Below are 26,463 nucleotides of genomic sequence, written 5' to 3' on the forward strand. Positions count from 1 at the left end.
ATCCGGCCGGCGCGAGTCCCCGCTGTCCCCACTGTCTTCTTCTCCGCTGGGTTCCGGGTTCCGGACCGGCTGGCTTCACTTCTTTCTGTCCGGGGAAGTTTAAACAGTAGAGGGCGCTCTACTGTTTAAACTTCCTGCCAGGACAGGAAGTTCAGTGATGCTGCAGCCCTGGAGCCCATCGGAGAAGAAGACAGCGGGGACTCGTGCCGGCCGGATAAGGTAATGTATTGCCGCTGTATTGTGTCAGTCGTCGGGCATTCGAACGCCGCTATCGACGCACTCCCGACCCGCCGCCGATCGAGCAAAATTTTCCGCATGGACGGATCCACAGGAATCGACTGGAACGATTGATTTCTGATGGAAAACGATCGTTCTGTCAGCGTTTTCACAACGATTTCACAGCAGATTCGATCACAGTGATCGAATCTGCTGTATATCCGCTGGAAAATCGTTAGGTGTATGGGGTCCAGATAGCAGAAGTCACATAACTATGTCCCCAGAGGAAAACAGGAAGTAACTGGTTTTAATTAAGACATTTTTTAGATAAAAATTCTAAGTGTAATTAAAGGGAAAATAAAAGTACAATGCCAGAGGTTCAGCCTTGACGTCTGCTTCCTTTTATTTATCATCAGTGTGAACAAACTGCCTTCTGCATTTCCTATTTCTTGCACCTCTTTTTCTGTTCTGGTGTCTGCAGTTGTCTGAAGTCAATCTTGAGGAAGCTGATTAGAATTGATAACATTTGACATTCTTCCCAGCTTTATTTAAAAAAATAGGGTTCTGAAAGTCACAAACAAGGATTTTACATGTGGAAATGCAGAAATGCCCTACTACCGCCTGTGCTGCCCTGACTTCCGGGAACAGAGATTACAGATGCCAGTGATCAAGGAGATGTAGGGAAACTGCTTCACTGTACTAAGGTGTAAAAGTCCAATATTTATAGTAGAAACGTGAACACCAGCAGCATAAAAAGTTAGCTTACGCGTATGGGAGCAAGCATAGCTCCTTCATCATATCCAGGATACAAAATAAACAAGGCTGGAATATATAAATAGGTGAGGGGCACATACAATGAGCGCCACACCTGTCTTAAACAGACAAGCACACTATACAACACAAATGTATGTCATAATCGTTGCACAGTGCAAAAACTATATCAAAGAGAGTATGTCTCTAGCCAAATACATAATGATATTAAATTGGTTTCAAAACAAAAAGCAGGAGGAAAAACAGAGGTGCATGAAAAACACTTGCAGCAGACAAGCTTATGCACATATAATGCATGTGAATGGATAAGACAAAAGCAGGCAACCTATTAATTGTTATGGAGGTTATTAAAAAAATATTTGCCTGTACTGCATTCTCACCAGAAATTCCATATACCGTAATTCTCGTAGTGGGTCACAGCTTTTCTTCCCATAGGGCTCCTATTTTGGGCTCTTCTGCTGTAAGACAAAGTATCAGATAGACTTGTAATCATGTAATTAGTGAGCAAATAAAGGATAGAAAGTTTTCTTCCACTGGATACAGTAGAAACATGCATGCCTTGTTAAAGCAGAATATAACCCTGCATTTCAACTTTGCTCTAAAACATTATTTACAGCATATTATATGCAAAAAGCATTTTTTTTTTTACTAGACCAGCATTGGAAGGGTTAAACACAGAGGTTTAAAGTTCCGTGGAGAGATATGCAGAAGTTCAGATTGTTACATTCTATTTAGTTAAATGTATCTATTGAGAAATGCTACACACTCTTTGGTTGTCCTCCAGCTCCTTCTCAGTCAGAGAGATGAGGCACATTCAACACTTAGATACATTTATGTAAACAAAATGTATCTATGTCAGCTTCGGATGCGACTGCAGAAATCTCCAGGAACTTTAAAGCCCTGTGTAACCCTTCCAATGCTGGTCTAGTAAAAAAAAATGCTGGTTGCATATAATATACTGTAAATAATGTTTTAGAGCAAAGTTGAAATGCAGAGTTATATTCCGCTTTAACACAGCTTAGTACACTTCCAACACAATTTGAGACGTCTGGCCAGCAAACCTATCAATTAGCAGCTGAATGAAGTGAAAAGTTTGAGTATTAACCTTTCCAGTACCTTGAAAACCAGTTAAGTGGTATTGGCAATTTATTTTATGCTGTGTTTAATGTTTTGAACCATGTTTTAAACCATAGTTGACATTTGAATTGAACCCCACTTTAAGTTTTGGCATAGAACTTATGGGTTTACAAATGAGGTAATAATATCATAACCACAGCTGCACTCCTGTGAATGGAAATTACATCAGCCATCTGTGGTAGTAATTTTAGGACTTGAAAGTTTAGTATTAATTCATAAACAAGGCAGGAAACTGCTTCCCGATGGGTATTCCAATGGGGAAAATGTGTAATTGTATGCACGTACTGTATATTTGTGATTGTATGCATATAATATGAATGGAGGTGGATTCTAAAAGGAATCTGCAGTATGATTGGATCATTGGCAGTATGCAAACACGTTTTTTCTGTTTGTTTTTAATTTATTGTTTTGGCTACTAATGTATTAAAGAGTGATAACAAGAATATTCATTTTCTTCCAGATTCCCTTAGGATTCCTATTAGGATTTCTCTGGATGATAGCTTACAGATTTGCTACACTGCAAATGAATTTGAAAGTGAGGACATTTGCTACCTTCTCGTCCACAAACACACAACCTGGGATGATTTCTCCGCAGCTGTGAGAAAGGCTTTATTGGACCACTTCAGCACTATTATGTCTGATGGATGGGAGAGCCAAGAGGACTTGACGTTTAATAACACTGCTGAATCCAGCCTTGGCCTTGGCGCAATCACCGACCTGTCATTCAAACTAGGTACATTCAGTCTCATTGTAAGAGTGATAGTCTGCTTGCGTATAGAGTCATTATTGCATGGGTGCACATTGCTTATCACAGCAGTCTTGTTATTTTATGCATACCTGACATAAAACAACACTACCTGACTTAAGGCAGCTGTGTCTCCAAATGGTATCTCCTAATGGTGTCAGTTCAGTCTTAAAGCCTAAACAATTCCTACCTTGTAAAATCAAGAACTTATAAAAAGCTCAAATACATAAAAATTAAACTTCTATAATTTTTTTTTCATTTTGTTGGTGTGAATTCCAGTGACCTTTCTGGTATTAGCTGCTGGTCATTACAGCACTGAGCTATGATAGATGCAAAGACTGATTTGTGCATCTCCCATTTGTTGTGTGGAAAAATGCTTTTCTGCAAGTTGTTAAGGGCCCTTTTATCACCCCGTCAGTTGCGTTGCGATCAGACCACGATGCTATGTAGCTGAAATATCGCACCACTCGTTACTGATGCAAGGCAACCATATGGTGGGGCCTACAGTACAATGAAAGTATATGCCACACTGCCACTGTTATTGCACGTATTACCCGGTTCATGCACAGCACGACAAGCCCCATAGGAATATTATTGCATTGTGTTGTGATGCGGTAATATTGTCTGTTGCAATGCAATGGATTCAGTGTGAAAGGGCTTTTAATCTTGCAAATCCGTTATCACCTCTCATAGGCTTCAGCCTATGAGAAGGGATCACATTGTGGGCCACTTGAGGGGACAACTTTGTCACTAAGATGTCCCCTTACAGCACTGCGCATAGATTTTAAAAAGTTTATTTTCTTCTAACAGCTTGCCAGCCACGATCGCGGGTTGGCAAGCTGATCTCTATGTAAAGAGGGGATGCGCGATCCCTGCTAATCTCCTCCCCTAGGACTTGACACCAATTGGCATTAGGCGGTCCTGGGGGAGCCACTCTGCAGCTGCCGATCGGCGTTAGATCTGCCGATTGTAGAGTGGTTAATTGATATCTGGCATTTGTCTGTGTAATATCCAAGCACCACACCCATTATATGCACTTTACCTGATATCCAGCATTCATTTGTAATACAGCTGCACAGTGACAATTAATATATGCACTTTACTTGACAGCCAACACCCAAATTATACACCTGGCACTCCTGAGCAAATATTTTGCTTTGGCACTGGGGTGGTGCCAGGGATTCAAGCAAACAAATTAACTGATCCAACTAGTATAACCTGGGCTTCTTATGCAAAAATAGAATTTGTATGCAATAAACAGTGACTTTGGCCTGTAAATTATAATTGTCACTAGGCAACTGAACACTATGGGCCTGATTCACAAAGCGGTGCTAACAGTTAGCACGCTGGTGAAAAGCCCTTTATCATGCCTAAACTCAGTTTAGGCATGATAAGTTTAGGTGTGATAAGTTTAATCACCAACTGGGTTAGCACCGCAGTGCACAGCTGATCAAAAGTTTTGCGCTAGCAAAGTCTGGTGCACTTTGAATAAAGTTTAATGGTGCTGCTTTACGTGCGGGACTTTGCAAGCGATCTAAACTTATCATGCCTAAACTTATCACACCTAAACTTATCACGCCTAAACTAGCTTTTCACCAGCGTGGTGCAATGGTTATCATGCCTAAAGTCTCTAACTGGGTTAGCACCGCTTTGTGAATCAAGCCCCATGGTTAGCTGCTGTAACTTTTTAGGAAGCTTTATGGAAAACAAACAAATTGCATATGACTAAGGTTCGGGGGTTCTGTACCCAAATATCACAGTATGGTGTATAGACATTTTGAGCTGGCAGATATCACACATCCTGCTTAATAATTGTGTACATACCAATTGTGTTCACACGTCATATGTGCATATTAAGTGTGCATATAATTCATATTGTATCAGCAGAATGCATCAGAAAAAAAAATAAATCAATTTGGCAATTCGGAATGCAGGAAATATTGCTAAAACTAACCATATCCATGGGGGATGCTGGATGTGCGCATGCAGCAGTTGGGAGTAATCACTCCCATCTCAGTAACTGCTGACAGTGATGCAAGGCAGCTTTCCCTTTGAAGCATATGGAGATATTCACATGTGAAATCTTGAATGCCGCTGTAATCACAGGTGTGTCATTATAAGACAGTTTGTTTACGTGACATTTATAAAGGTGTTTTGATAAGGATATTTTCCTTCTTGTGAATGGGGAAAGTGAATATGTGTCAGGGTTTGAGACTGAGTTAAACTATTGGCTACAGTTAGGAGAAAGTATTATGTTTGTTTAATTATAAATTCAGACTGGATAGGAGTAACTAACATTTAAAGTGTACCAGAGACGTCTCTGGTACAATACTTACCTGGGGCTTCCTTTAGCCCCGTTAAGACTGCTCGTCCTTCACCGTCTCCCTGGGTGACTCCTGTACTTCTGCGCAAGTGTAGATCGCTCCCAGGGACGGGAGTGCGGCGAGGGAGCGTGTCTGGCTGGGCCGCACATGCACGACGCAGCCAGGCTTTGCGGGTGACGGGTCACCTGGGGAGACGGCAAAGGACGAGCAGCCTTAATGGGGCTTAAGGAAGCTCCGGGTAAGTATGGAACCTGAGACGCTTCTCGTCTCAGGTTCACTTTAAGGCTGAAGTTTAAGGTGGGTACATGAGGGAGGGGGAGTAATAGACAGGAATAGGTTAAGATTAATGTTGGGCACAGAAGAGATAAAATGTTAGTATGAGGGACTGGGTGAGGTTTGGATATGGGGTGAGGGATAGGTCGGGAGACTGAGATAGAAAAACTACCCATCACTTCAATAACCAGCACCAAACTCTCTCTAACTGGATTCCACATTCTGAATTCACACATACTGTATATACTCGCGTATAAGCCTAATTTTTCAACATTCAAACTGTGCTAAAAAGTTACCTTCTCTGCTTATATGTGAGTCAGTGGAACACAACAGATGGTGGAGCAGGTTTTGTTAATGGCAGAGGAGCGTAAGGATTGTGCACTAGTGATCCTGCTCTTACCAGCTTGCGGCCTGCTTTGTCCGTGCCCCCGTCCCCCGCAACATGGTATGCAAAGTGTGCTGCTCAAGACTACCTGTGTCCCCAGGCTTGTGGAGCAGAGCGTGCAAGCAATGTGTCAGCGGTGCAATGATCAGGGATTCTTCCTGTGGGGCAATGCTGTGTCTCATATCTATGACGACATCTAGTGGCTTTTTGAGACACAGCTTTATGATCCTGGGGCACATGTGGCTATGGGGAGGTTGCTGACTTGTACTGGGGGAACATCTGGCTACTGTGGAGGGGCTATATTGGGGAGAGGGCTTATATGCAAGCCAATCACCTTTTTTCCTGGTTTTTGATGGAAAAGTGGGTACAGTACACGGGTCGGCTTGTATACGAGTATATACAGTAGGTCAGTGCTGACTCTATAAATTGTGAGTTATGTCTGAGGAATAGTATTGTGTGGCTTTAACCACTTGCCGACCGCGCACTCATACCGCGCGTCGGCAAAGTGGCAGCTGCAGGACCAGCGACGCAGTTCTGCGTCGCCGGCTGCAGGCTAATTAATCAGGAAACAGCCGCTCGCGTGAGCGGCTGTTTCCTGTCATTTCACGCCGATCGCGGCTCGCAGGCTAAATGTAAACACAAGCGGAAATAATCCGCTTTGTTTACATTTTTACAACGCTGCTACAGTAGCAGCGTTGTAGTAGATCAGCGATTAGCGGCCGGGGATCGCTGTCACATGACAGCGGGGAGCCTGTTAAAGGCTGCACAGGACAGATCCGTTCCTGTGCAGCCTCCGATCTCTCGGGGAAGGGAGAGAGGAGAGGGAGAGGGGGAATCCTGGGGTGGAGGGGGCTTTGAGGTGCCCCCCCCCCCCCCGCCACCCACAGCATGCAGGAGCGATCAGACCCCCCAGAACATCATCCCCCTAGTGGGGAAAAAAGGGGGGCGGTCTGGTCGCTCTGCCCGTCATTTGATCTGTGCTGGGGGCTGTAGAGCCCACCCAGCACAGATCTGAAAAAGCAGCGCTGGTCCTTAAGGGGGGGGGGGGTAAAGGCTAGGTCCTCAAGTGGTTAAAAAGTATACTAAGAGGGTAGTTTTGTCACTCTGGTGGAATATAAATTTAGTCTAAACAGCAGGAATGTCTCTCCTGTGACACAACTTGTATCTGGATAGTTGTTATACATAATACCCAAGCAGCTCGGGGTGACCCAAAACTACTAGGATAGTATAGGGGACTAAAAGAGGCTGAAAAGCCTTCCTACTGGGTATTCTGTTGTACTGGTCCAAGCCCATCCCATAGAGCCATATCAATCCCTGCCATGCACTGAGGAGGACCAACCGTCTGAAACAGGTTGTCTGCATGTTGGGTTGATGTGGCTCTGTAAATTTTAGAAGCTGAAGGCTTGCTATACACCAGCAGTTCTGGATTCAAGCCTGGATTCAGGGGCATAGAGATAATGTGCACATTCAGTAGTGATGCATTGTGGGAGACCACAGTTGCTTACTGTTTGCAGTTCTGTAAGCCTTGTCTCTTTCCAGGACTGCTTAGCTTTAAGTGCTTATCAAATGGGTTGCTCCTATAGAAAATTGTTTGAATAATTCTTAACCGTGGGATTTATGTTCTTGCATAGTGAATTTGGTGTGTTGTGGCAAATACAGTAAATGGCATTACTATCTATGTTTGGAAAGCATGTGTAAGTGCTAAGGAAATATTTGTATTTCCTCTTCAAGGGAACACATCGTGGTCAGTAGGGCAGGTTTTCCTGCAGACACCATGGGAATTTCTGAAGATGAGCAAAGTGGAACAACTTTCTGTGTACTTGCCAGGTAAGATCTCTCAATCTATTACCATTATAAATGGCACAGACTAACCAGCAAGCTCATGGTGACCCAGAACTCATTGGAGTGTGTAAGGGACTGCAATGGTCCTAAAAGCCCCCTTACTAAGATGTTAAGAAAAACAAAAGTTTGCTTTCCTAAAACAGAAAGAATTTGCGATAATTCAGGTTGGGGTGAGCTTGAGATGTCTCCCAGAGCAACACTGCTGAATATATGGAAATTAACCATTAGGACCATTGTAGTCCCTTACACACTCCAATGAGTTCTGGGTCACCATGAGCTTGCTGGTTAGTCTGTGCCTCTCGGATTCACAAGCCCTACTCCATAGAGCCAAATTAATCCATGCCATGCACTGATGAGGATCAAACAATCCGAAACAGTCTGTATGCATGTTGGATTATTATGGCTCTGTACAAATTAACAAGCTGACACATCATTGCATTCCAGCGGTTCTGGAGGAGTGTTTAGCTTCTAAGGGTACAATGGTTAATTTGCATATATTCAGCAGTGTTACTCTGGGAGACATCTCAAGCTCACTCCAACCTGAATTATCGCAAATTCTTTCTGTTTTAGGAAAGCAAACTTTTGTTTTTCTTACCATTATAAATGCACTGTGGTTTTGCTTCAGGAAATATTAAAATAATATAAGACTGTCACCATAGACAAACATGTATAATTGTTTCTGGTGATGGTTATTAGTAAATTCAGTACACCAGCATTGCTAGATTTCATCTTTAGCTGTCATTGTAAGCAGTCTCTTCTTTTTAAGTATTTGGACCTTTACCAAGGATTGTTTTAGGCAATAGTTATTAGTGTACGTATTAATAGTTATTAGTGGATTCATTATTAAGTCTGTAACACTAATCAGTGAAAATGGTGCGGCATGGTAGTTTTGATGTGGCTATAGGCTACTATATAATTAGGGACACTAGTGTATGATTTGTGCTTGGGGGGGGGGGGGGGGGGGGTTAGAAGGGGAGTAAATTAGGCACCATTTATTGCAGGAACCTTAAAGAGACTCCGTAACAAAAAATGCATCCTGTTTTTTATCATCCTACAAGTTCAAAAAGCTATTCTAATGTGTTCTGGCTTACTGCAGCACTTTATACTATCACTGTCTCTGTAATAAATCAATGTATCTTTCCCCTGTCAGACTTGTCGGCCTGTGTCTGGAAGGCTGCCAAGTTCTTCAGTGTTGTGGTTCTGCTATGAACTACCCCTTCCAGGCCCCTCTATGCACACTGCCTGTGTGTTATTTAGGATTAGAGCAGCTTCTCTATTCTCTCTTATCTTTTACAAGCTGGATAAATCGTCCTCTGAGCTGGCTGGGCTTTCACATACTGAAGAATTACAGACAAGGGCAAAGCTGTTTGCAGGAAGAAACAAGCAGCCTGAAACTTCAGTGCATGAGAACAGGGGGAAAGAAACACACAAATGATCTCTTGAGATTCAAAAGGAAGGCTGTATACAGCCTGCTTGTGTATGGATGTGTTTTCTATGTGTGGACATACTGTACATCAACCTACTTCCTGTTTTGGTGGCCATTTTGTTTGTTTATAAACAAACTTTTTAAAACTGTTTTTAACCACTTTTAATGCGGCGAGGAGCGGCAAAATTGTGTCAGAGGGTAATAGGAGATGTCCCCTAATGCACTGGTATGTTTACTTTTGTGCGATTTTAACAATACAGATTCTCTTTAAAGGGAACCAGAGATGAACGATTCACACAAAATAAACATATCAGTTGATAGCTTGTAAAGAATAAATGCTCTACCCGATAATTTCGCCACTCTGGTGTGCCTTTTTGAGTGCTTTTTATCCATTATTGCTCCAGAAAATATCCAATATGGCCGCCGGCTCATATTCCTTCTGCTTCCAGGTTATGAGGTGTTCTGGATGTGCTGTCTAGGCTATATGAGACTATAGACAAGCAGGGCTGCTGTAGGCTTTCATCTGTGTGCTTTCAACTTCATATTCTGGTATGCTTTGTGGCTGCCTGTAGGAAGTGTCTCTCATAGTAATGAAACTGCATACAGTAGATAATAATGACAGGCTGCACAGACAGAGCACACAGATCACACAGCCACACTTGTCTGTTAGACAGAGATTTTTCCTGCAGCAGCAGCCCCTCCTATGTCATCACAGCTCTCAATATGTAAAGCATGAAATTTGAGCCAGGAGGGGGAAGGCTTGGGCTTGAAAAGACTCCACAGAAGAGTGACTCAGCTATAATGATTCCAGATCCAACCTCGACTGAATAGTCGGTGGATTCTTATCACAGTTGATAACAGATAGATTAGACTGAGAAGAATAAAACTAAAAGCAGGGTAGGTGTTTACTGTCATGTTCCCACTGATAAATGTAATAAAATACATGAGGGTGCTTCGTCTCTGATTCTCTTTAAGGGAACTGTATTAGGCACCTGGCTATAATATAGCTCAGCGCCTGGGATTAAATTAGGATTGGTAATAGGTGCTTGGCTATACGGCAGTGGTATAGCCAAGCACTGGTGGTGGTGTGATGTGTGTGTGTGTGTGTGTGTGTGTGTGTGTGTGTGTGTGTGTGTGTATGGGGGCGGCGGGGGGTTGGGTAAGTTAGGTGCCAGGTATAGCCGAGCACTGAGAGGGGTAAGTTAGACGCTGGGTTATTGGAGGAGTAACACGGGGCCAGTAATAGATGTTTGGCTATAATATAGCTAGGTGCCGGGTTATTGGCTGGAGAGTGGGTTTATGTAGGTAAGGTGGGCTAGTGTCAGGCATATATGGGAGGGAAGTTAGTGTTAGGAGTAGGTGGGGGTAGGTTCTTGTTAGGCATAGATAGGGGAGGCTTAGTGTGGGAGTAGGGTTACAGTGGGTGATTGTAGAATATCCGTATAATTACCAATATTCTGCTATTCGTATTGGTATTTTAACCTCTTGAGGACCTCAGTGTTAAACCCCCCTAAAGACCAGGCAATTGTTCATTAAATTGGCCACTGCAGCTTTAAGGCCAAGCTGCAACACAGCACACAAGTGATTCCCCCCCCCCCACACCTTTTCTCCCAACCAACAGGGCTCTCTGTTGGTGGGGTCTGATCGCAGCGCTGTACATGTAATTCGACGCTGTCTTAACAGTCTCCCGAGCGTCAACCGCCGCTCGAAGGTTGAAGGCGGAGCTCTGCTCCGCCCACCAAGCAGGAGATGCGCGCGCAACATGCGCACGATCTCCTGCAAAACAGAGCCCCAGGACTTTACGCCGATCGGCGTTAGGCGGTCCTGGGGCTGCCGCCGCGGCCACGCCCATCGGCGTGACGCGATCAGCCAGAGGTTAATAAATGTACACAGTTCATGAGTAGCAGGGTATAGTCACAGTTTTGAAAAGTGGCTTACACTGCAAGGTTTTTGGAGGGTTTTATATTAGATGGAGTGAAATAATAGAGATAGAATCCCTAAGCCTTATCACTGCACTGAATCTGGAAATCACCAAATGTATATAGTATGGTTGGGATTAGTGTGAGCTTCTCTGAGGGACAGTTAGTGCCTGAACACATTGGCTGCGTTGCCATGTGATTTTCCACCCACAAAGCCTTAATGAAAGCAATGTAAATCGCGAGATGCTGTACACAGTGGTGCGATGCGATTTTAGAAAATCCCAATCACAGTGCCTGCAGTGCTTTTTCAGCAATGCATGCAATTTTCTTTGTGTTTTTTAGGTAAACAATCAGCAAAAGATGGCCTCAGCAAAATCACGGTTGCATTGCAAACACACAAAAATCGCAAGTAGAGTTTTGATTAAAAAACGCAATGGCATTGCATTTGCGATTGCAGTTGGTGAATTTCAGTGTGTGTACAGGCCCTTAGTGATAAGACTATGTAGAATGTAAAGTGCTATAGAAGATGTCAGCATATATAATTACACAATAATAACCTTTTCTCATTCATGATTTTCAGAGTGAAGATGTGATTGAGCCACACAATATACTAGGATTTAATAGTATAATGGCTGAATGACCGCTACACACTTATTGCTGCAGACTTGAGCAGTGTGTGTATGTAACCAGTGGGGGAATCCTAGTGCAGTGTTGTTTCTCTAAGTAGTGCAGGTGTAGCAGTGCTGAGTGAGAAGAATTCTGCCTGGAAGGGATGTAGCTGTCAATAGTGTTGTTATATCTTGCATTGCTGCATAATTATTTCCAGGGACAGATATTCTCATGGGAACTGGTAAACTATGTGTAGCACATACAAGCTCTGCAGTATAGGAACAGATGCTTATTCTACATCAATATACAGAAGGATAGTGCTTACTATACCTACATATCAAACAGCTATAATAATTATGGGACCCCAGTAAATCCAAATTTTTTTCACCTTACAGTGAAATAATACTCCTCGCTATAGTCAAAAGTAGCCAAAGGCAGTTTTAAATCAAGCCACAGGGGTGATTGCTATGCTGTAGTTGATCAGTTGCTCTGAGTTGCCTGAGCTCCACCCCTGCATCTGTGCTGCTTGCATCCTTCTCTTTCATAGAAGTGTCACAAAGCATTGGCTGCTTGACGAAACAGGTAGTTTCAGCACATGGACCTCACCTCCGGGGCTGAAACAGGCGCCCCATAGCAGCAGTTATGCTGCTCACGGTGCGTAAGCGTAATTCAGGGCTCCAGCGGTTGCCGTACCCCAAATTACACCTCCCTCTGAGTTGCTACAACTCAGAAGGGGAATAGTATTTAACACTGCCGTGGGGTTTTGCGGCAGCAGGGTGAGCTGTCATTGGGCTCACCCTGCACCCAACTTACCGGCGATGCCCTGCTTGATCCCTTAATACCCTAAAAGGTATTTTTTATAAAGTGTTAAATGAAAATATTGCTAGGGCTGTAACAAACAAAAATACCCTTACACAAACACAGTTAAGAAGGTGGAGGGGGAGGAGACACACCAGACTGCCCTGCTATCATATACTCATCCCAATTTCCTAAAGATTACCTGCCAGTGTGAAGTCACATTAGAAAAATCCTACATGATAGTTGCAATGCTGGTCATTACAGTTCACTGCCTTCACTATATCCCCCTATTTCTTACTTCTTTGTAAGGATAAGGGATAGTTTGCCGTCCTGCAGTGACTGGTTGTCAAACCCCCCTTCTAGTCAGTTACACGAGATTACAACAATCATAACGTGTTTCGCTCATAATTAAATGGCTCTATCCAAGTAACTATTACATTATAGTGTTCAGGGCTACATAAGGTGCAAGTGTGAGATGCAGCCCAAAGCAGAGCTTCTTCTTACGGATATTCAACACAATGCTGGGTAAACAGCTAATCCGGTAACAGGTTACCTGAAACACTCTGCCGGTGCCTTGTCTCAGCTGGATTGCTCATACAGCTGGCATCACATCAAAAGTGAAAAAAGAGATGGCACACCACTGGCTGCAATCAAGGTGCTGTGTATTAGCGAACAAGTCACACTACATGTTACGGAGGAACCACCTCCTTCATCAGGTGTTAAAACCAGCTTTTCCTTACATCTGTCACAATGTGTGCTGCACTAGTACCTCAATGGAATTTTTATAGCCTTACAAGAACTCACTCACAGATTTAAATATGCTAATTTTGATAAACTACTCCTGATAGTATAACCTTTAATAACATTAACTTTCTCAAAGTACTTATCTTCCAGAGTATAATATTAAGCTAGTAGAGTATTACGGACTAGTGTGTAGCCCATTTGATGGCGATATTCCAGCCTGCTAAATCAATAGAAATCCCCAAAGCTGAATCATAGCGGAATAGTCCAATAAAAAAAAAAAATAACACATTTCCAAAATCCACAGCATTTTAAATGATAACGTTAGTTCTTCATCATGGAAAAGTCATGCTAAACGATTTTGACTGGCAGCTGTATTGGCTAGACAGCCTTTCATGTTGTTTGAGTGCAGAGTACGCTGGGTCACATGATTAATCCTAATATATTGCCTTGATGAAGGGGTCCAAAGTGATCCTGACATTTTTCTTGATACGAACTGAAATATTTATCAGCGAGGAGTGTTGAACTTTTTATTTTATTTTGTTTTGTTTCTATAGCAACCTCCTGATTTCTCTTTCTCGTTTTTTTCCAGGGACTTTTATTCCTTGTGCTAATCATGTGATGCCCTTGAATTTATCATGATACAATAGTTCATGCTAAAAGTTGCTGCCAAAATGCATTTCCCACATCAGTTGTTTTTAAAGGTTAAAAACTGAATGGTTGCATTTAAGGAGTGATTTACTAAAGGAGATGAGCGGTGAAGTTTCATTATGTCCATTTCAGTATCAGTAGAGTATTTTATCATGTATGACCATCATTTAGGTTTTAATCATTTTTATTGGGGTTTTTCAAATTTATGACCATCATTTAAAGCAGGAAGTTTTGAATTGGGATGACACCATTTATTGGCTAGCTTTAAAAAATGTAATGATACTGTGATTTAAAGTATCTTTCAAATCTTTGTTGCTGTTGCCAAACCTAGCTACATAAATGCCGATTATCGACTTGTATGGAACTGGTATGAGTTAGTGTATCGTTCATTATGCACAGCTATCCGATAGTATTGCATTACTTTCTCTTTTTTTGTAGGTCTTAAGGATGGGAATCTGAACAGTGTGGCTTATGCATCAATGATTCCACTCCAGACATTACAAAACTTCCTTCGTCTGGTAGGTAATGAGTTTATGGCAGAATTACTTTCCTCTGCTTTTCTGCTGCTGTTGAGTATCCGGGTCTTGGGAACTGTGCTAACAATAGCAGAGCCCAAAACTCACATTTCATCTCAGTCCAAGTCTCAGGAAAATCTGCAAACAATAAACTGTGCTGCTTTGTGATCATAGATAGGCAAGAGATTTTAGTATTAAAGTGGACCTGAACTATTGCACAGGACAGAAGGAAAACAGAGAGAAATGCACCTGTATGTATTTAAAGAGTTTAGCCTGTCTAAGCCCCCTTCATTTGTGACTAATCACAAATTGTAGTTTGATCCCTCAGCTGTGTCATCTGGCTGCCTCGGCAAAGCAGCTAATTTGTAAATACAGGATGTTACCCCTATGCCTGCTTCCATGAAAGCAGGAAGTAGACACCCAGCAGATTTATTGCAGGATTTGTATCAGCTGTAACAAAAAAATGTTTTTCTTCAAAGGATATTATGCTGTTGCTTATCTTTTAGAACAGAGAGGAAGTTCTTAAATCAGGTGCGCTTTGAAGTAAAATTGTTATTCAGTAGCACTGGGAGGGAACCTGTTCCATGTTTATTGCACTGTTACGTCTTTCTCATAGCAAGTCTATGCTGGCTATTGTTTTCCCTGCCTAGGAGCTTCCATGTAGTTGATGTACTCACAGAATTCACAGCCATGCCCGGATTTATATCACAGGAGCCTATAGGCACAGATGTCCTGGCTCCTTAGACTTCGCCCTCCGTGAACCCACAAACCCCCACCAAACTGTCCCAGCTGTCACTTCTCCCTTACTGTCCTTAGCCTGTCACAGGCAGCTACATGTGTCCCTTGGTATTAGGTAGCTAGAAGTACCCTTAGTATTAAGTAGCTACAGGTGCCCCTGACTGAAGGGAGATCTGGTAAGTTGAATGTAGAGAGCTAGGTGAGTAACCTCTCATTTACACTCTCATCAGGACTCTGCATAAGGAAGGAGGGGAGGGAGGCACTAGGGAGGGAACTGAGCCGCCTTCCCATTATCAGGCGCCTGTAGGCAAGTGCCTACAGTGCCTTATGGTAAATCTGGCCATGGTCACAGCATATTTTATCTCTTCTGCTTTGCGGTCACCTCAGACTGTCATCTGAAAGTGTTAATTGAGGGCTCTTTACCACTAGCAGTGATTTGCGATGCGATTCCAATTGCTATCAGATTGCAAATGCAGGTACTCAACTAATGGAAACTGGGGGGGGGGTTTCCATAGGTGTGATGTGATTTATCCTGATCGCAAATGTCGTGCCTGCTGCATTTTCTTGCGCTTGAGCTTCTATATGGAGTATAAGAGCACTTACTCTGTACACCCCACGGATGGGGCAAAGACAAAGGCGGCATTGCAGCGCGATTGCATCTCTCATTGGAAAAACATTGTTTGCACAAGGGAGGAGTAGTTGCTGAAGAATATTTATTTAGCTAAAATGTAACACAAAATTTAATTGAACAGCTCCTTTGTCGCTAGCACATAGTTGGAGGAGGAGGTAAAGCTGTAGCTGATGATATCTATTTCTACTTATTATCCTGGCTTTCTTCCAGGCAGTAGCCTCATCTCTTACGTAAGTCTGCTGGTTGATTATGAATGAGCTGTCCTTATAATTAGCACTGTGTGCATGTGCTGATGTCAGGACTCAGCAGGAAAGTATACCAGCTGTGCCCTTCTTCCAGGCAAACCGACTGTTGTGAGCAAACTTATGGAAAGCACAAGATTTTCATCTCTATGAATACAGATTTATTTTTAGCCTGCCATACATTTTATTTGGTTAAGACGCACATTTGTGCATTCTTTTCCATGTCGTGTAAATTCTTAAAAGCCAGTCTTTCCTGTGCTGGCAAATGCTTGGCTCATGGGCTGCTGTTTTATTCTGCTCCCCCACTGAAACATGATGAGCTTTTAAACTTTGCATCACTATCTTGCTATCAGAAATGTGTGCACAGCCAGACAGAAGTTTTCTGACTTCTAATTCGTTTTCCGTCCAACTGCTCCAGATACATAGCTAGTTTATTAACCCCTGTAATGAAGGGGAAAAAAAGGAACACAGTTAAGTTCTAAGTAGGATTGTACATTCACGTTTCTCTCCTTATGTCATATGTCGCTTCAGGTATTCTTTAAAGAGTTACTCAAGTTATTTCTGACTACAATTCAGTTTGCTGCAGGTTCACATATGTTCAGTGGCCTGCCTTGTACTGGGTGGAGTATACAAAATTATTACTGCTGCCTGGATGAGGGTACAACCTATAGAGGGCATAGCAGACAAATGTAACCAGTAGCTGAATGCAGAAACAGCAGATCTCTGCTAAGAACTGGGGTCTTTTATATTGTTTTCCTGTATGCTAACAGTAAAGGTGGCAGTACAGTGCTCATTTTTTTTTTCAATAGATTAGACATTATTCTAAGTTGGGATGGCTGATTACGGTAACTGCTTTTAGAAGGTGTCATGTAAAGCAAATCTGCTTTACAAAAAAACATTTTAAGCACTACAAGTATATTTGTGGACTTTACATATAAAGCAAAAAGTTTTGAATCAGGATGATACCATTTTTTGGCTAACTTAGAAGAAAAGCAGTAAGCTTTCGGCTGTGAAGCCTTCGTCCGACTGATCCCTGTATACTGACAAAACTTGTATACACTTGACATTACATTTACATATAAATGTTGGAATAAAATATCATAGTGTAAGGATCTGCACATGCAGATCCTTATCAAGACAATGCAAGAGCAAAGAATCACATATATGAAAATACTGAGGTCTGCACAGGCTGGATTTGAAGGTGAATAAACGTGTTTATTTACAGAAGTGCAAATTAACATATATACACATACAAACAATGTGCATCCAATCGTACAATATAACCACCGTGCCCCGATATCACCCTGACTGACTAACTAATATTTACAATGAATATGCAAAGACACGGGTCACACAATATATACACAAAAGCAGCACACAGGAACCCAGATCACACAATACATACAATAGCAGCGCACAGGAACCCAGATCACACAATATATACAATAATACAATATATACAGACACGTATCAGCAGAATCAGCACACAGGAGAATAGTCGTACAGGCCAGGATCAATGATCAGAATATCAGAAGTATACAGACAGTATACAGACAGTGGGCAAGAGAATAGTCAGACAAAGCAAGAGGTCAAAACCGGGAGATCAATACAAATACAGGAGGCAAGGAGCTAGGAGCAAAGACGGGTGACCAGAGCACAAGGCCTACAGCACAAAATGATCTAGCAATCTTCTTCTGCTAGAGGCAGCCTTAAAGTAAACCTAAAGTGAACCAAAAAAAATGAGATTAACTCACCTGGGGCTTCCCTCAGCCCCCTGCAGATGATCGGTGCCCTCACAGCCCCGCTCAGATGCTGCTGCACCCGCCGGCGAACACTTCCGGTTTGGCCGTCACCAGCCGACAGGCATGGGAACGCGAGTAATTCTTCGCGTTCCCAGCCTGTATATTGCCCCCTATGCTGCTATTGCGGCCAGGAGGTCGCAATAGCAGCATAGCGGGCGACATATAGGCTGGGAACGCGAAGAATCACTCGCGTTCCCATGCCTGTCGGCCGGTGACGGCAAAACCGGAAGTCGTCGCTGGCGGGTGCAGAAGCATCTGAGCGGGGCTGCGAGGGCACCGATCGTCTGCAGGGGGCTGAGGGAAGCCCCAGGTGAGTTAATCTCATTTTTTTTGGTTCACATTAAGGGTAACTTTAAATACTGCACAGTGGTCAGGTGACTGTTCACAGAGTTCCAAAGATGAGGTGAGACCTCTGCTGGTGGACAGCGGAAGTTCATGTAAAGTCCATAGTGTGACACCAGCAGGAATTCAAACAGCAAGCAGCATGACACATTGTTTATCCATGACTTTCAGGGTCTACCTTTACTTTATTTTTACGGTCTGCAGTTATCGGCAATATTTATAAAATCTTACTGTTTGCTGTAGACAACACAAACACTCTCCAACTGCTATATTTTATTTCCAACTAATATATGTTGAGAGAATTGTTTTGTATTTGGAGAAGCGTGTAATTCATGACTCAAGGCTGTCTGCCTTAATGGGCTCATTGATTCTGCACAGATCAAATGAATTGGCAAGCATACATTAGAGTATATCTGATCTCAGAACTCTGCTGCAAATAAAATCTATGGTTGGACTGATGATGTGCTTAGAAGAATTCTCTTTCACTATTGAGTCATCCAGTCTATTATAGCCCATACTCACGGGCTTCAATTGTCGCCACAACACGCGTCGCGAGCGTGTTGCGGCAACAGGTCGCCCGTGAGTATGCGCCATTGCACGGGCGCGCACCCCGAACTGTCGCCCGTCGCTGATGTCGCCAGGCGATTGAACTGCTCAATCGCCTGGCGACAGTCTCCGCCGCAACTGTCACTAGTCCGCGTGAGTACGCGGACTAGCGACAGCAACCTCCATTGAGGTATACGGAGCTTCTGGCGGGGGGAGGAGGAACGTCGGCGACAGCTTCCGTCGCGCCGCTGGTCCCTCTTCCGCGTGTGTACGCAGAGGGACCTGGCGAGGAGCTGTCGCCGGCCTGTCGCCCACACGCTCACGTGTGCTGGCGACAGGCCCAAAAAGTTGCCCGTGAGTATGGGCCATTAGTCAGCAGCTATGACTGACATTGTGACCCTGCTGTGCCCATCTAGTGTAAACAAACTTTATTAACAAGAGAGCAGCAGAGACTGAGATAACCCTTTAATCTCTGTAGCAGTGATGAGACATCACTCAGTAAGATTACTTCTGTAGGTGAAGTAAGCTCGAAGATTTGTATGTTATTTCAGTATATAGAACATGGTAGACCAGGATTCTGTTACAAGAGTGATTGGAGTGCTCAAAACAACCAGATTCTTGTTCAGGTTTCTGAACATAATTGTAACACTACAGGTCAGAATTCTGAAGACCTATACAATGAAGAGTGAAGCATTTGCCCAGAACAACCAATCAGCTTTCAGCTGTTGTATATAATTAGGTTTCTTACTGGCTGCTCTTTATTGCTGTTCCCACTTTTGCCCTAACTGTCTTTACATGGGTCTCTATAAATCTGCTTCAATAATCTACTCAGATTCACCCAGTTCATGAATTAATTCCCTCACCTGGACCCTCCACCTCAAGTGGAAAATGTTTTAAATGGTACATTAAGTCAATCAAAATAAGCGGACACATCATTTCATTCCAGCAGTTCTGGAGGTGTGTTTAGCTTATAAGGGCAACAATGGTTTATTTGCATATATTCAGCAGTGATGCACTGGGAGACATCTCAAGCTCACTACAACCAGAATTATCGCAAATTCTTTCTGTTTTAAGAAGGCAAACTCTTGTTTTCCTTTCTATGCCCAAGCTGTATTTGACCTATTTCCTGTGCTCTTCAAAGAATGTCCAGAATTGACAGTGCCCATGCGCTGTAGCTTAGTACTCCACCCCCAATCTCTCCCACTTTTCTTGTCCTCCCCACTTCCTCCAATCTGACAACAAGGACAGGAATATCAGCTCAGAGCCCAGTAGAAAGGGACTGGGGGTCACACTGCAGTGTATTGCTTGAAATGTGTGCAGATAAAGTGGTCTAAGCCAGATTAAATACCCTGTAGTTTAGCATCTCAATTGGGGGTTTTACATATTGATTCTTTTTTTTTTTTTTTTGTAAGTTCCCCACATAGTCCTTTTGAACTCAAGCTAAGGCAGCTTGATGATTATAATTAAAATTATTTCAGCTTGTAGAGGGGGAAAAAAGCTAAGAATAGTATGTAGATTGTTCTGTTCTTTGCATTGTTCATGTGCAAATTGCTGTAGAAATGAAAAGATCAGTTTGAGTCCTAGATCTTTATTTTTAATGTAATGCATTTAACTTTTTTTACATGCTGTGATCTAACTGCTGTGTTACTTGATGTCTATGTATGTTGTTAAAGCATTTGTTAATTATCTTATAGAGAAGTCTGTGTTACATTAAACTGATGCATGTTGGCTTCACATTTAAATTCTGCCTTTTCAACAGTCAAAGGGCACAGGTCAATGCTTTCTGCTTAGTGGTTCCAGCGGTATTTGGAGATGCTGACACTGGCCCCATTGCAGCTATTAGTGGTGAGTTCAGGTGAAGGCCAAATATGGTAGTCAGTTATTCTTAATTCACTTCCAGAGACAGGTCAGAGTACAAAGTTGCAGTACATGGCTTAGTTTAGTTTAAGTACAAACCAGATTGTCGTGCATCCACTACATTGCACGATCTTGCTGGTAAAAAGGGAACCTGAGTCATCAGAGCTTATGGGTTTCCTTGGTTTATCTTTGTCCTTTATTAATTTAAAGTGCAACTGTTGGGCATAAAATCAAAAATCAATTATTTATTTTTAAATGGTAAACAAGTAATAAGGATGCTAACCAGGGAATCCAAAAATTAAAATCACTGTTACTTTTCTTGTTGATAAATGATCATTCCCCAGTTTACATGACTCTTATTTGGTACATACAAAATGTGGTACACAAAAAAGAAGTTGCATGGCATGTTGGGTTGTCCTGTTTTGCTTCTCTACTTCCCCTCAGACTTAATTAATGCAGCCTGATTGGCTGAAGTCTCTTTCCCTCCTGTTTTCCCCTCCCACACATCTGTTTCTCTCTGATTGGCCAATATTTCTCATGCTGAGACAATGCACTTTCTATAGTGAATGGTGGGCAAATCAGGCATAGTAAGGGAGGAAATTATATCAGGATTGGCTTCAAAACAGACACAGTTAAAATGAGAAATGCTAAGAAGGATTTTCTCTTTTTTTTAATGTAGAAAAATCACTAAAATCAAAACGTGGACTGTACAATACATATGCTATGTAAGTAGAGCAAGTATTTATCCACTTATATACTGTATGTGTTTTGTTTTGTTTGTTTTGTTTTCTGAGATAATATGGCTGGCTCCTCTTTAAGTAACTGTTTAAACACTGTGGAGACTATTATAAGGAGGTGAACATGCTGTTAATGAAACATGCTGCTATTCCTGCTAAAATAACAGCATCTTTCAGATCGAGAATATTGCAAAAATACCTTTAAGCTTAAAAAAGTGTCCCTTTTTAGCCTAATTACCACTTTTTCCCATTATTTATCAGCCCTTTATTGCTGATTGGTATTTTTATTAAATGGGGATCAGATCAGATTTGTCACTTTTTTGTTTCAAACACCTGCTCAGCACTTTTGCTGTAGATTGTCACTTTAGAAAGCAGTGATACACGGCAATAATGTATGTCAGTGGTCCACGTTCTTCTCATTTGAAATATCGGTTGTGGACATAACCGATGGCCACACGTGGTGAACAGTTGGATTACAAGTCAGTGGGGCTTATGAATGTCCTTGTACCTCTGGCCTCCACCATTTCAAACCTGATCATCAGAGAACAAAACTTTTCTAAATATGGCATGATAAAAGTGGTAATGGGGTTTCTAAGAGTGTGCAAAACAAAAATCTCTCTCTTTGGCTAGCCTCTATAAGGGGAGGTTGGAGAAGCTCCTCTATGAGAAAAATGGGTTATGACAGATTTGTGTTGTGTGGTATAAGGCATACATTGACACACTGCTTATTATTTTGAGACATCCTTCAGATGGTATACAAGCCTTGTTGTCTTATCTAAATGATGATCTCAATTTGCCCTTCACCTTAAAAGAGGCAAAACTAGAGCCTTAAATAGGACTAGGGGTCAGATATTGTGTATTGGGGACAATTGGTCATCACAACCTACATTGTGACATTTCTTACTGACTGCAGTATAGAATTTAGAAGTGTAATATGTATTCTTAATAAATGTTTGCCAGTTCAACAGGTTGATATACCGTTGCACAAAAATTACTGAACAAAAATGACCCTTGTTTTACCACATCCAGTCATCAGGATAGCTATTAGTTAAGGGGTCCTGTCAATATCTGGTAAATGTTATGGACCATCATAAATCCCTTACAGAATAGGGTCTCTTTTCTTAATAAACAGCATGTGCACTGCGATACGCATCATGTGATCTATGTGGTTAAATTCAGTATATGGGCTGTACTATTAGGTTACAGATAGCTAGGATCATCCTGGTTACCTGACAGTATTTCCAATGTTGCCATGCATTTCTCCAGGGTCCACCAGGGGGCATGTCCTCTCTTTCTCTTCCAGATATTAAGATGATCTCTTTCTCTCCTTTGTGTTACAGTTGTGACTAAGGACTAATGCAGGTTCAAAACATTTTAGCAGATTCACCATGCTACAGAAACTAGCCACGTATATGGCCCATCCTTCCTTTAGTAGAGAATGAAAATACTTTGTGATCCTTCTTTTTCAGATTACCACTCTTTACAAACACTCTCTGTGTGTTGGGTCTCAGTGTTGTGTTTCTTCTTATATTCCCATTTCTAATTGTCATTTTGTTTGACAACCAGAAACTTTTCAGTGTTGTCAATATTCTGTAATGCAGGTAGGGCAAGTACATTTTTATTTCACTGTAGATGCACTTTGTTTTGATAGATCAGTTGTCTATTGTTGCCATTCTTTATGAACAATGGTTAATTATTAATCGTCTGTCTCAATAATTTTGTTGATGTAAAGTTTTGAAATAATACAAAATGCATTGAAATGCAACCTTTGTTAATGCGCAAACTCGCAATAACAAGATGCAATAATTGTAACATAAAACGTAAAATAGCAGTATATTGCTAGATAAAAAAACTGGGGCCAGTACTAGGTAAAACCTTGGGAGAGACCACCTTGGGCCAAACAGGTACTACACTTTTTAAAATAATACCAGGCCCCATGATTGTTCATTTTAAGCTGACTGGAAACCCATTGTTTTCAAACAGGTTGAACAGTATCACAATGTGATCTTTCAAGGGCCAGAAGGAAGTCTACAAGAATATTTAGCGGATCATCTGTCTCGTTGCATCAAGGTATACTGCACTCCAAACTGATTGTATAGAGCTGCCAGTGTTGATTTACAGAGAATGGGAGAACGGTGGAGGACATAAGTGAGCCTGGATTGGATTTGCTATAAATAATGTATGAGGTCAAGAAAACTTTCTATAAATATTGCATGCAATATATCAGGGTATGGTGGTGTTGCTCAAATATCATTAAATTAGCTGTTGTCTGTGGTCTCAAGGATGAACCAGGATTGGGAACTTTTCTCTAATAAATCCAGTTTCTCATCTATTCTTTAAAAAGAAGTTCTTGTCCTGATGCCGCCACGATATCGTAAAATGTAATTTGCTTTGAGGGACACCTGAAGTGAGAGGGATATGGAAGCTGCCATATTTTTTTTCCTTTTAAACAATGCAAATTGTCTGGCTGTCCTCTGCCTCTAATGCTTTTAGCCATAGACCCTAAAGGTGCATACACACATCAGACTATAGTCTTTAGAAAATGAATAGATCACAGACCAATCTTACCACCCTTCATGTAGTATGAGAGCCATACTCTACACAGTCTTTTCTATGGAGCTGAACTCCACATCAGAAAAAAATCTTTGCAAGATGCTGCACACACAGATGCTGTACAGACACAAAAGATCAGTATCTGCAAAAGATCTGTTCCTGACAAAAATTATTATTATTATTATTTAGTATTTATATAGCGCCGACATATTACGCAGCGCTGTACAATGTATATATATATATATATATATCTTGTCACTAACTGTCCCTCAAAGGAGCTCACAATCTAATCCCTACCATTGCCATATGTCTATATTATGTAGTGTAAGTACTGTAGTCTAGGGCCAATTTTTAGGGGGAGCCAATTAACTTATCTGTATGTTTTTGGAATGTGGGAGGAAACCCACACAGACACGGAGAGAACATACAAACTCTTTGCAGATAGTGCCCTGGCTGGGATTCGAACCAGGGACCCAGCGCTGCAAGGCGAGAGAGCTAACCACTACGCCACCGTGCTGCAAATTGCAATGATAGTCTATGAGATCTGCAGATCATCATACACACATGATTTAACTGACATTCATCTGCAGATCAGACAATCATCCGCAGATCTGAAAATCCATCCTGGTGGATCTGATCTGCAGATGAATGTCAGTTAAATCATGTGTGTATGATGATCTGCAGATCTCATAGACTATCATTGCAATTTGCAGGAATGGATTTTTGGCAGGAACAGATCTTTTGCAGATACTGATCTTTTGTGTCTGTACAGCATCTGTATGTGCAGCATCTTGCAAAGATTTTTTTCTGATGTGGAGTTCAGCTCCATAGAAAACTGTGTAGAGTATGGCTCTCATACTACATGAAGGGTGGTAAGATTGGTCTGTGATCTTTCATTTTCAAAAGACTATAGTCTGATGTGTGTATGAGCCTTTAGGCTCCATTCACGCTTACAAAACGCAGGTGCTTTTGCTAGCGTTTTGCTCTGGCGTTTTTTGTCGATTAACTGCATTCACACTTGGGGCAATTTTCCGCGATTGTGATTAGCGCTTCTATAGCACTAAACGCGATCGCTGGTAAATCGCCTGAAAATGGTGCACAATACAAATTTTTTGAGGCGATTTGCTTTAATCGCCGGCGATTAACGCAAATTGCCCAAGTGAGAATGGGCCCATAGGTTTCTATTGACCAAGCGTTTTCAAAAGCGCTAGCGCTTGAGCGTTTTGCCGAAATCACTGGCAAAACGCTCAGGTGTGAACAGGTCCTAAACAAGCATGCTGATCAGAGTTTGTCTGATATTTCACTGAATTTGCCATGTAGATAGAAAAAAAAAGTGTTTTTTTTGTAAAAGTAATACCTTTTAATGGCTAACTGATAAAGCTAAAGTATGCAAGCTTTCTGGGATTTAGTTCCCTTCTTCAGGCATTTTTCCAGATGTTAGCTGAAATAAAACACTGATGTAGGTAAATAGTAAACACAAAGATGACAGTTGTGCTGTTATTTTTTATTTTATTTTATTTTTTTACTGAATTTGCCACATATTTGTTTCAGGTGTGTGACTCAGACACACGTGAAAGATTATCAGAACACCAGGCAATTTGTGCTGCTCAAGAGGAAACAAATATGGTTGCCTCCATATCCTTCTCACTTAAAGAGAACCTGTACTGAGTAAAAATATTTAAAATAAACGCACGAGGTAACTTTAAATGAACCTTACATAGTTACCTTGCCATCAGTTCCTCTCAGAAGCGCACCATTTTCTTCTGACAATTATCCCTTCCAGATCTGACAACATTTTGTCAGATCTGAAATATATCAGTTGCTGTCAGTAAAATATCAGTTGCTGTCAGTTATAGCTGAGAGGAAAACTGATGTACCAAGTAATGTCCATGTTTCCCTATGGCTCAAGTGGGCGATGTTAAAGTTTAACTGTGTGCTGACCAGAAAGCTGTTATGGGTAAAGGCCATTTTCAAAATGGAGGACGGAAAATTCCCTTGATCACAGTGAACAAACAGGACACGAAACAGGAGAAAGACACAGAAGAGTAGACTACATGGAAGGTAAGTATGACTTGTGTATGCTTATTTTGACTTTTAATTTTCAGTTCAGGTTTTCTTTAAGGTGTACTGTAAGCAGTCATTTCTATATTCTTCTAGGACCCATGCAAGAGTTGAAAACTTTATCTAATAATGAACTCTTTAAAGGGAATCTGAAGTGAAAATATACTTATGAAATAATGAATTGTATGTGTAATACAGCTAAGAAACAGTACATTAATAGCAAAGAAACAAGTCCTATATTGTTTCCATTACAGGAAGTTAAGAAACGTCAGTTATTATCTATGCAAAAGAGCTTCTCTGAGCTCCATGACAAAACTGGTCGCTGATTTCTAGAGCACTATACATCAAAGAAACAGTGAAAGCTTCAGATAAGGTTCAGTGAGAAGCGAAGTTCAAAGGGTCATTAGCTCTACAAACCACACTCTGTATTTTAAACTATAAGACAGAGCAAACTGCAAGCATGACAATATGATGCAATGCTATAAAAAACGCTATATAACTAAAAATAAAAATATGAGACTAATTTCTTTCTTACTAATTTTCTATTCCTTATCCGTACTACACATACAATTCATTATATCATAAGGGATTTTTTTCGCTTT

At 41.6% G+C, this 26,463-nt stretch overlaps 1 protein-coding gene across 1 annotated transcript in view; it reads left to right on the top strand.

The window, feature by feature from the left end:
* CTTNBP2 (cortactin binding protein 2) overlaps positions 1-26,463 on the top strand; it is a 167,317-nt gene that overhangs the window by 110,741 nt on the left and 30,113 nt on the right. Inside the window, 4 exon segments of the mRNA XM_068276424.1 lie at positions 2,585-2,857; positions 7,583-7,678; positions 14,276-14,355; positions 23,231-23,317. Coding sequence (XP_068132525.1) covers positions 2,585-2,857; positions 7,583-7,678; positions 14,276-14,355; positions 23,231-23,317 — 536 coding nt within the window.

The sequence above is a fragment of the Hyperolius riggenbachi genome, chromosome 3, assembly GCF_040937935.1.
Source record: "Hyperolius riggenbachi isolate aHypRig1 chromosome 3, aHypRig1.pri, whole genome shotgun sequence".
Lineage (NCBI taxonomy): Eukaryota > Metazoa > Chordata > Amphibia > Anura > Hyperoliidae > Hyperolius > Hyperolius riggenbachi.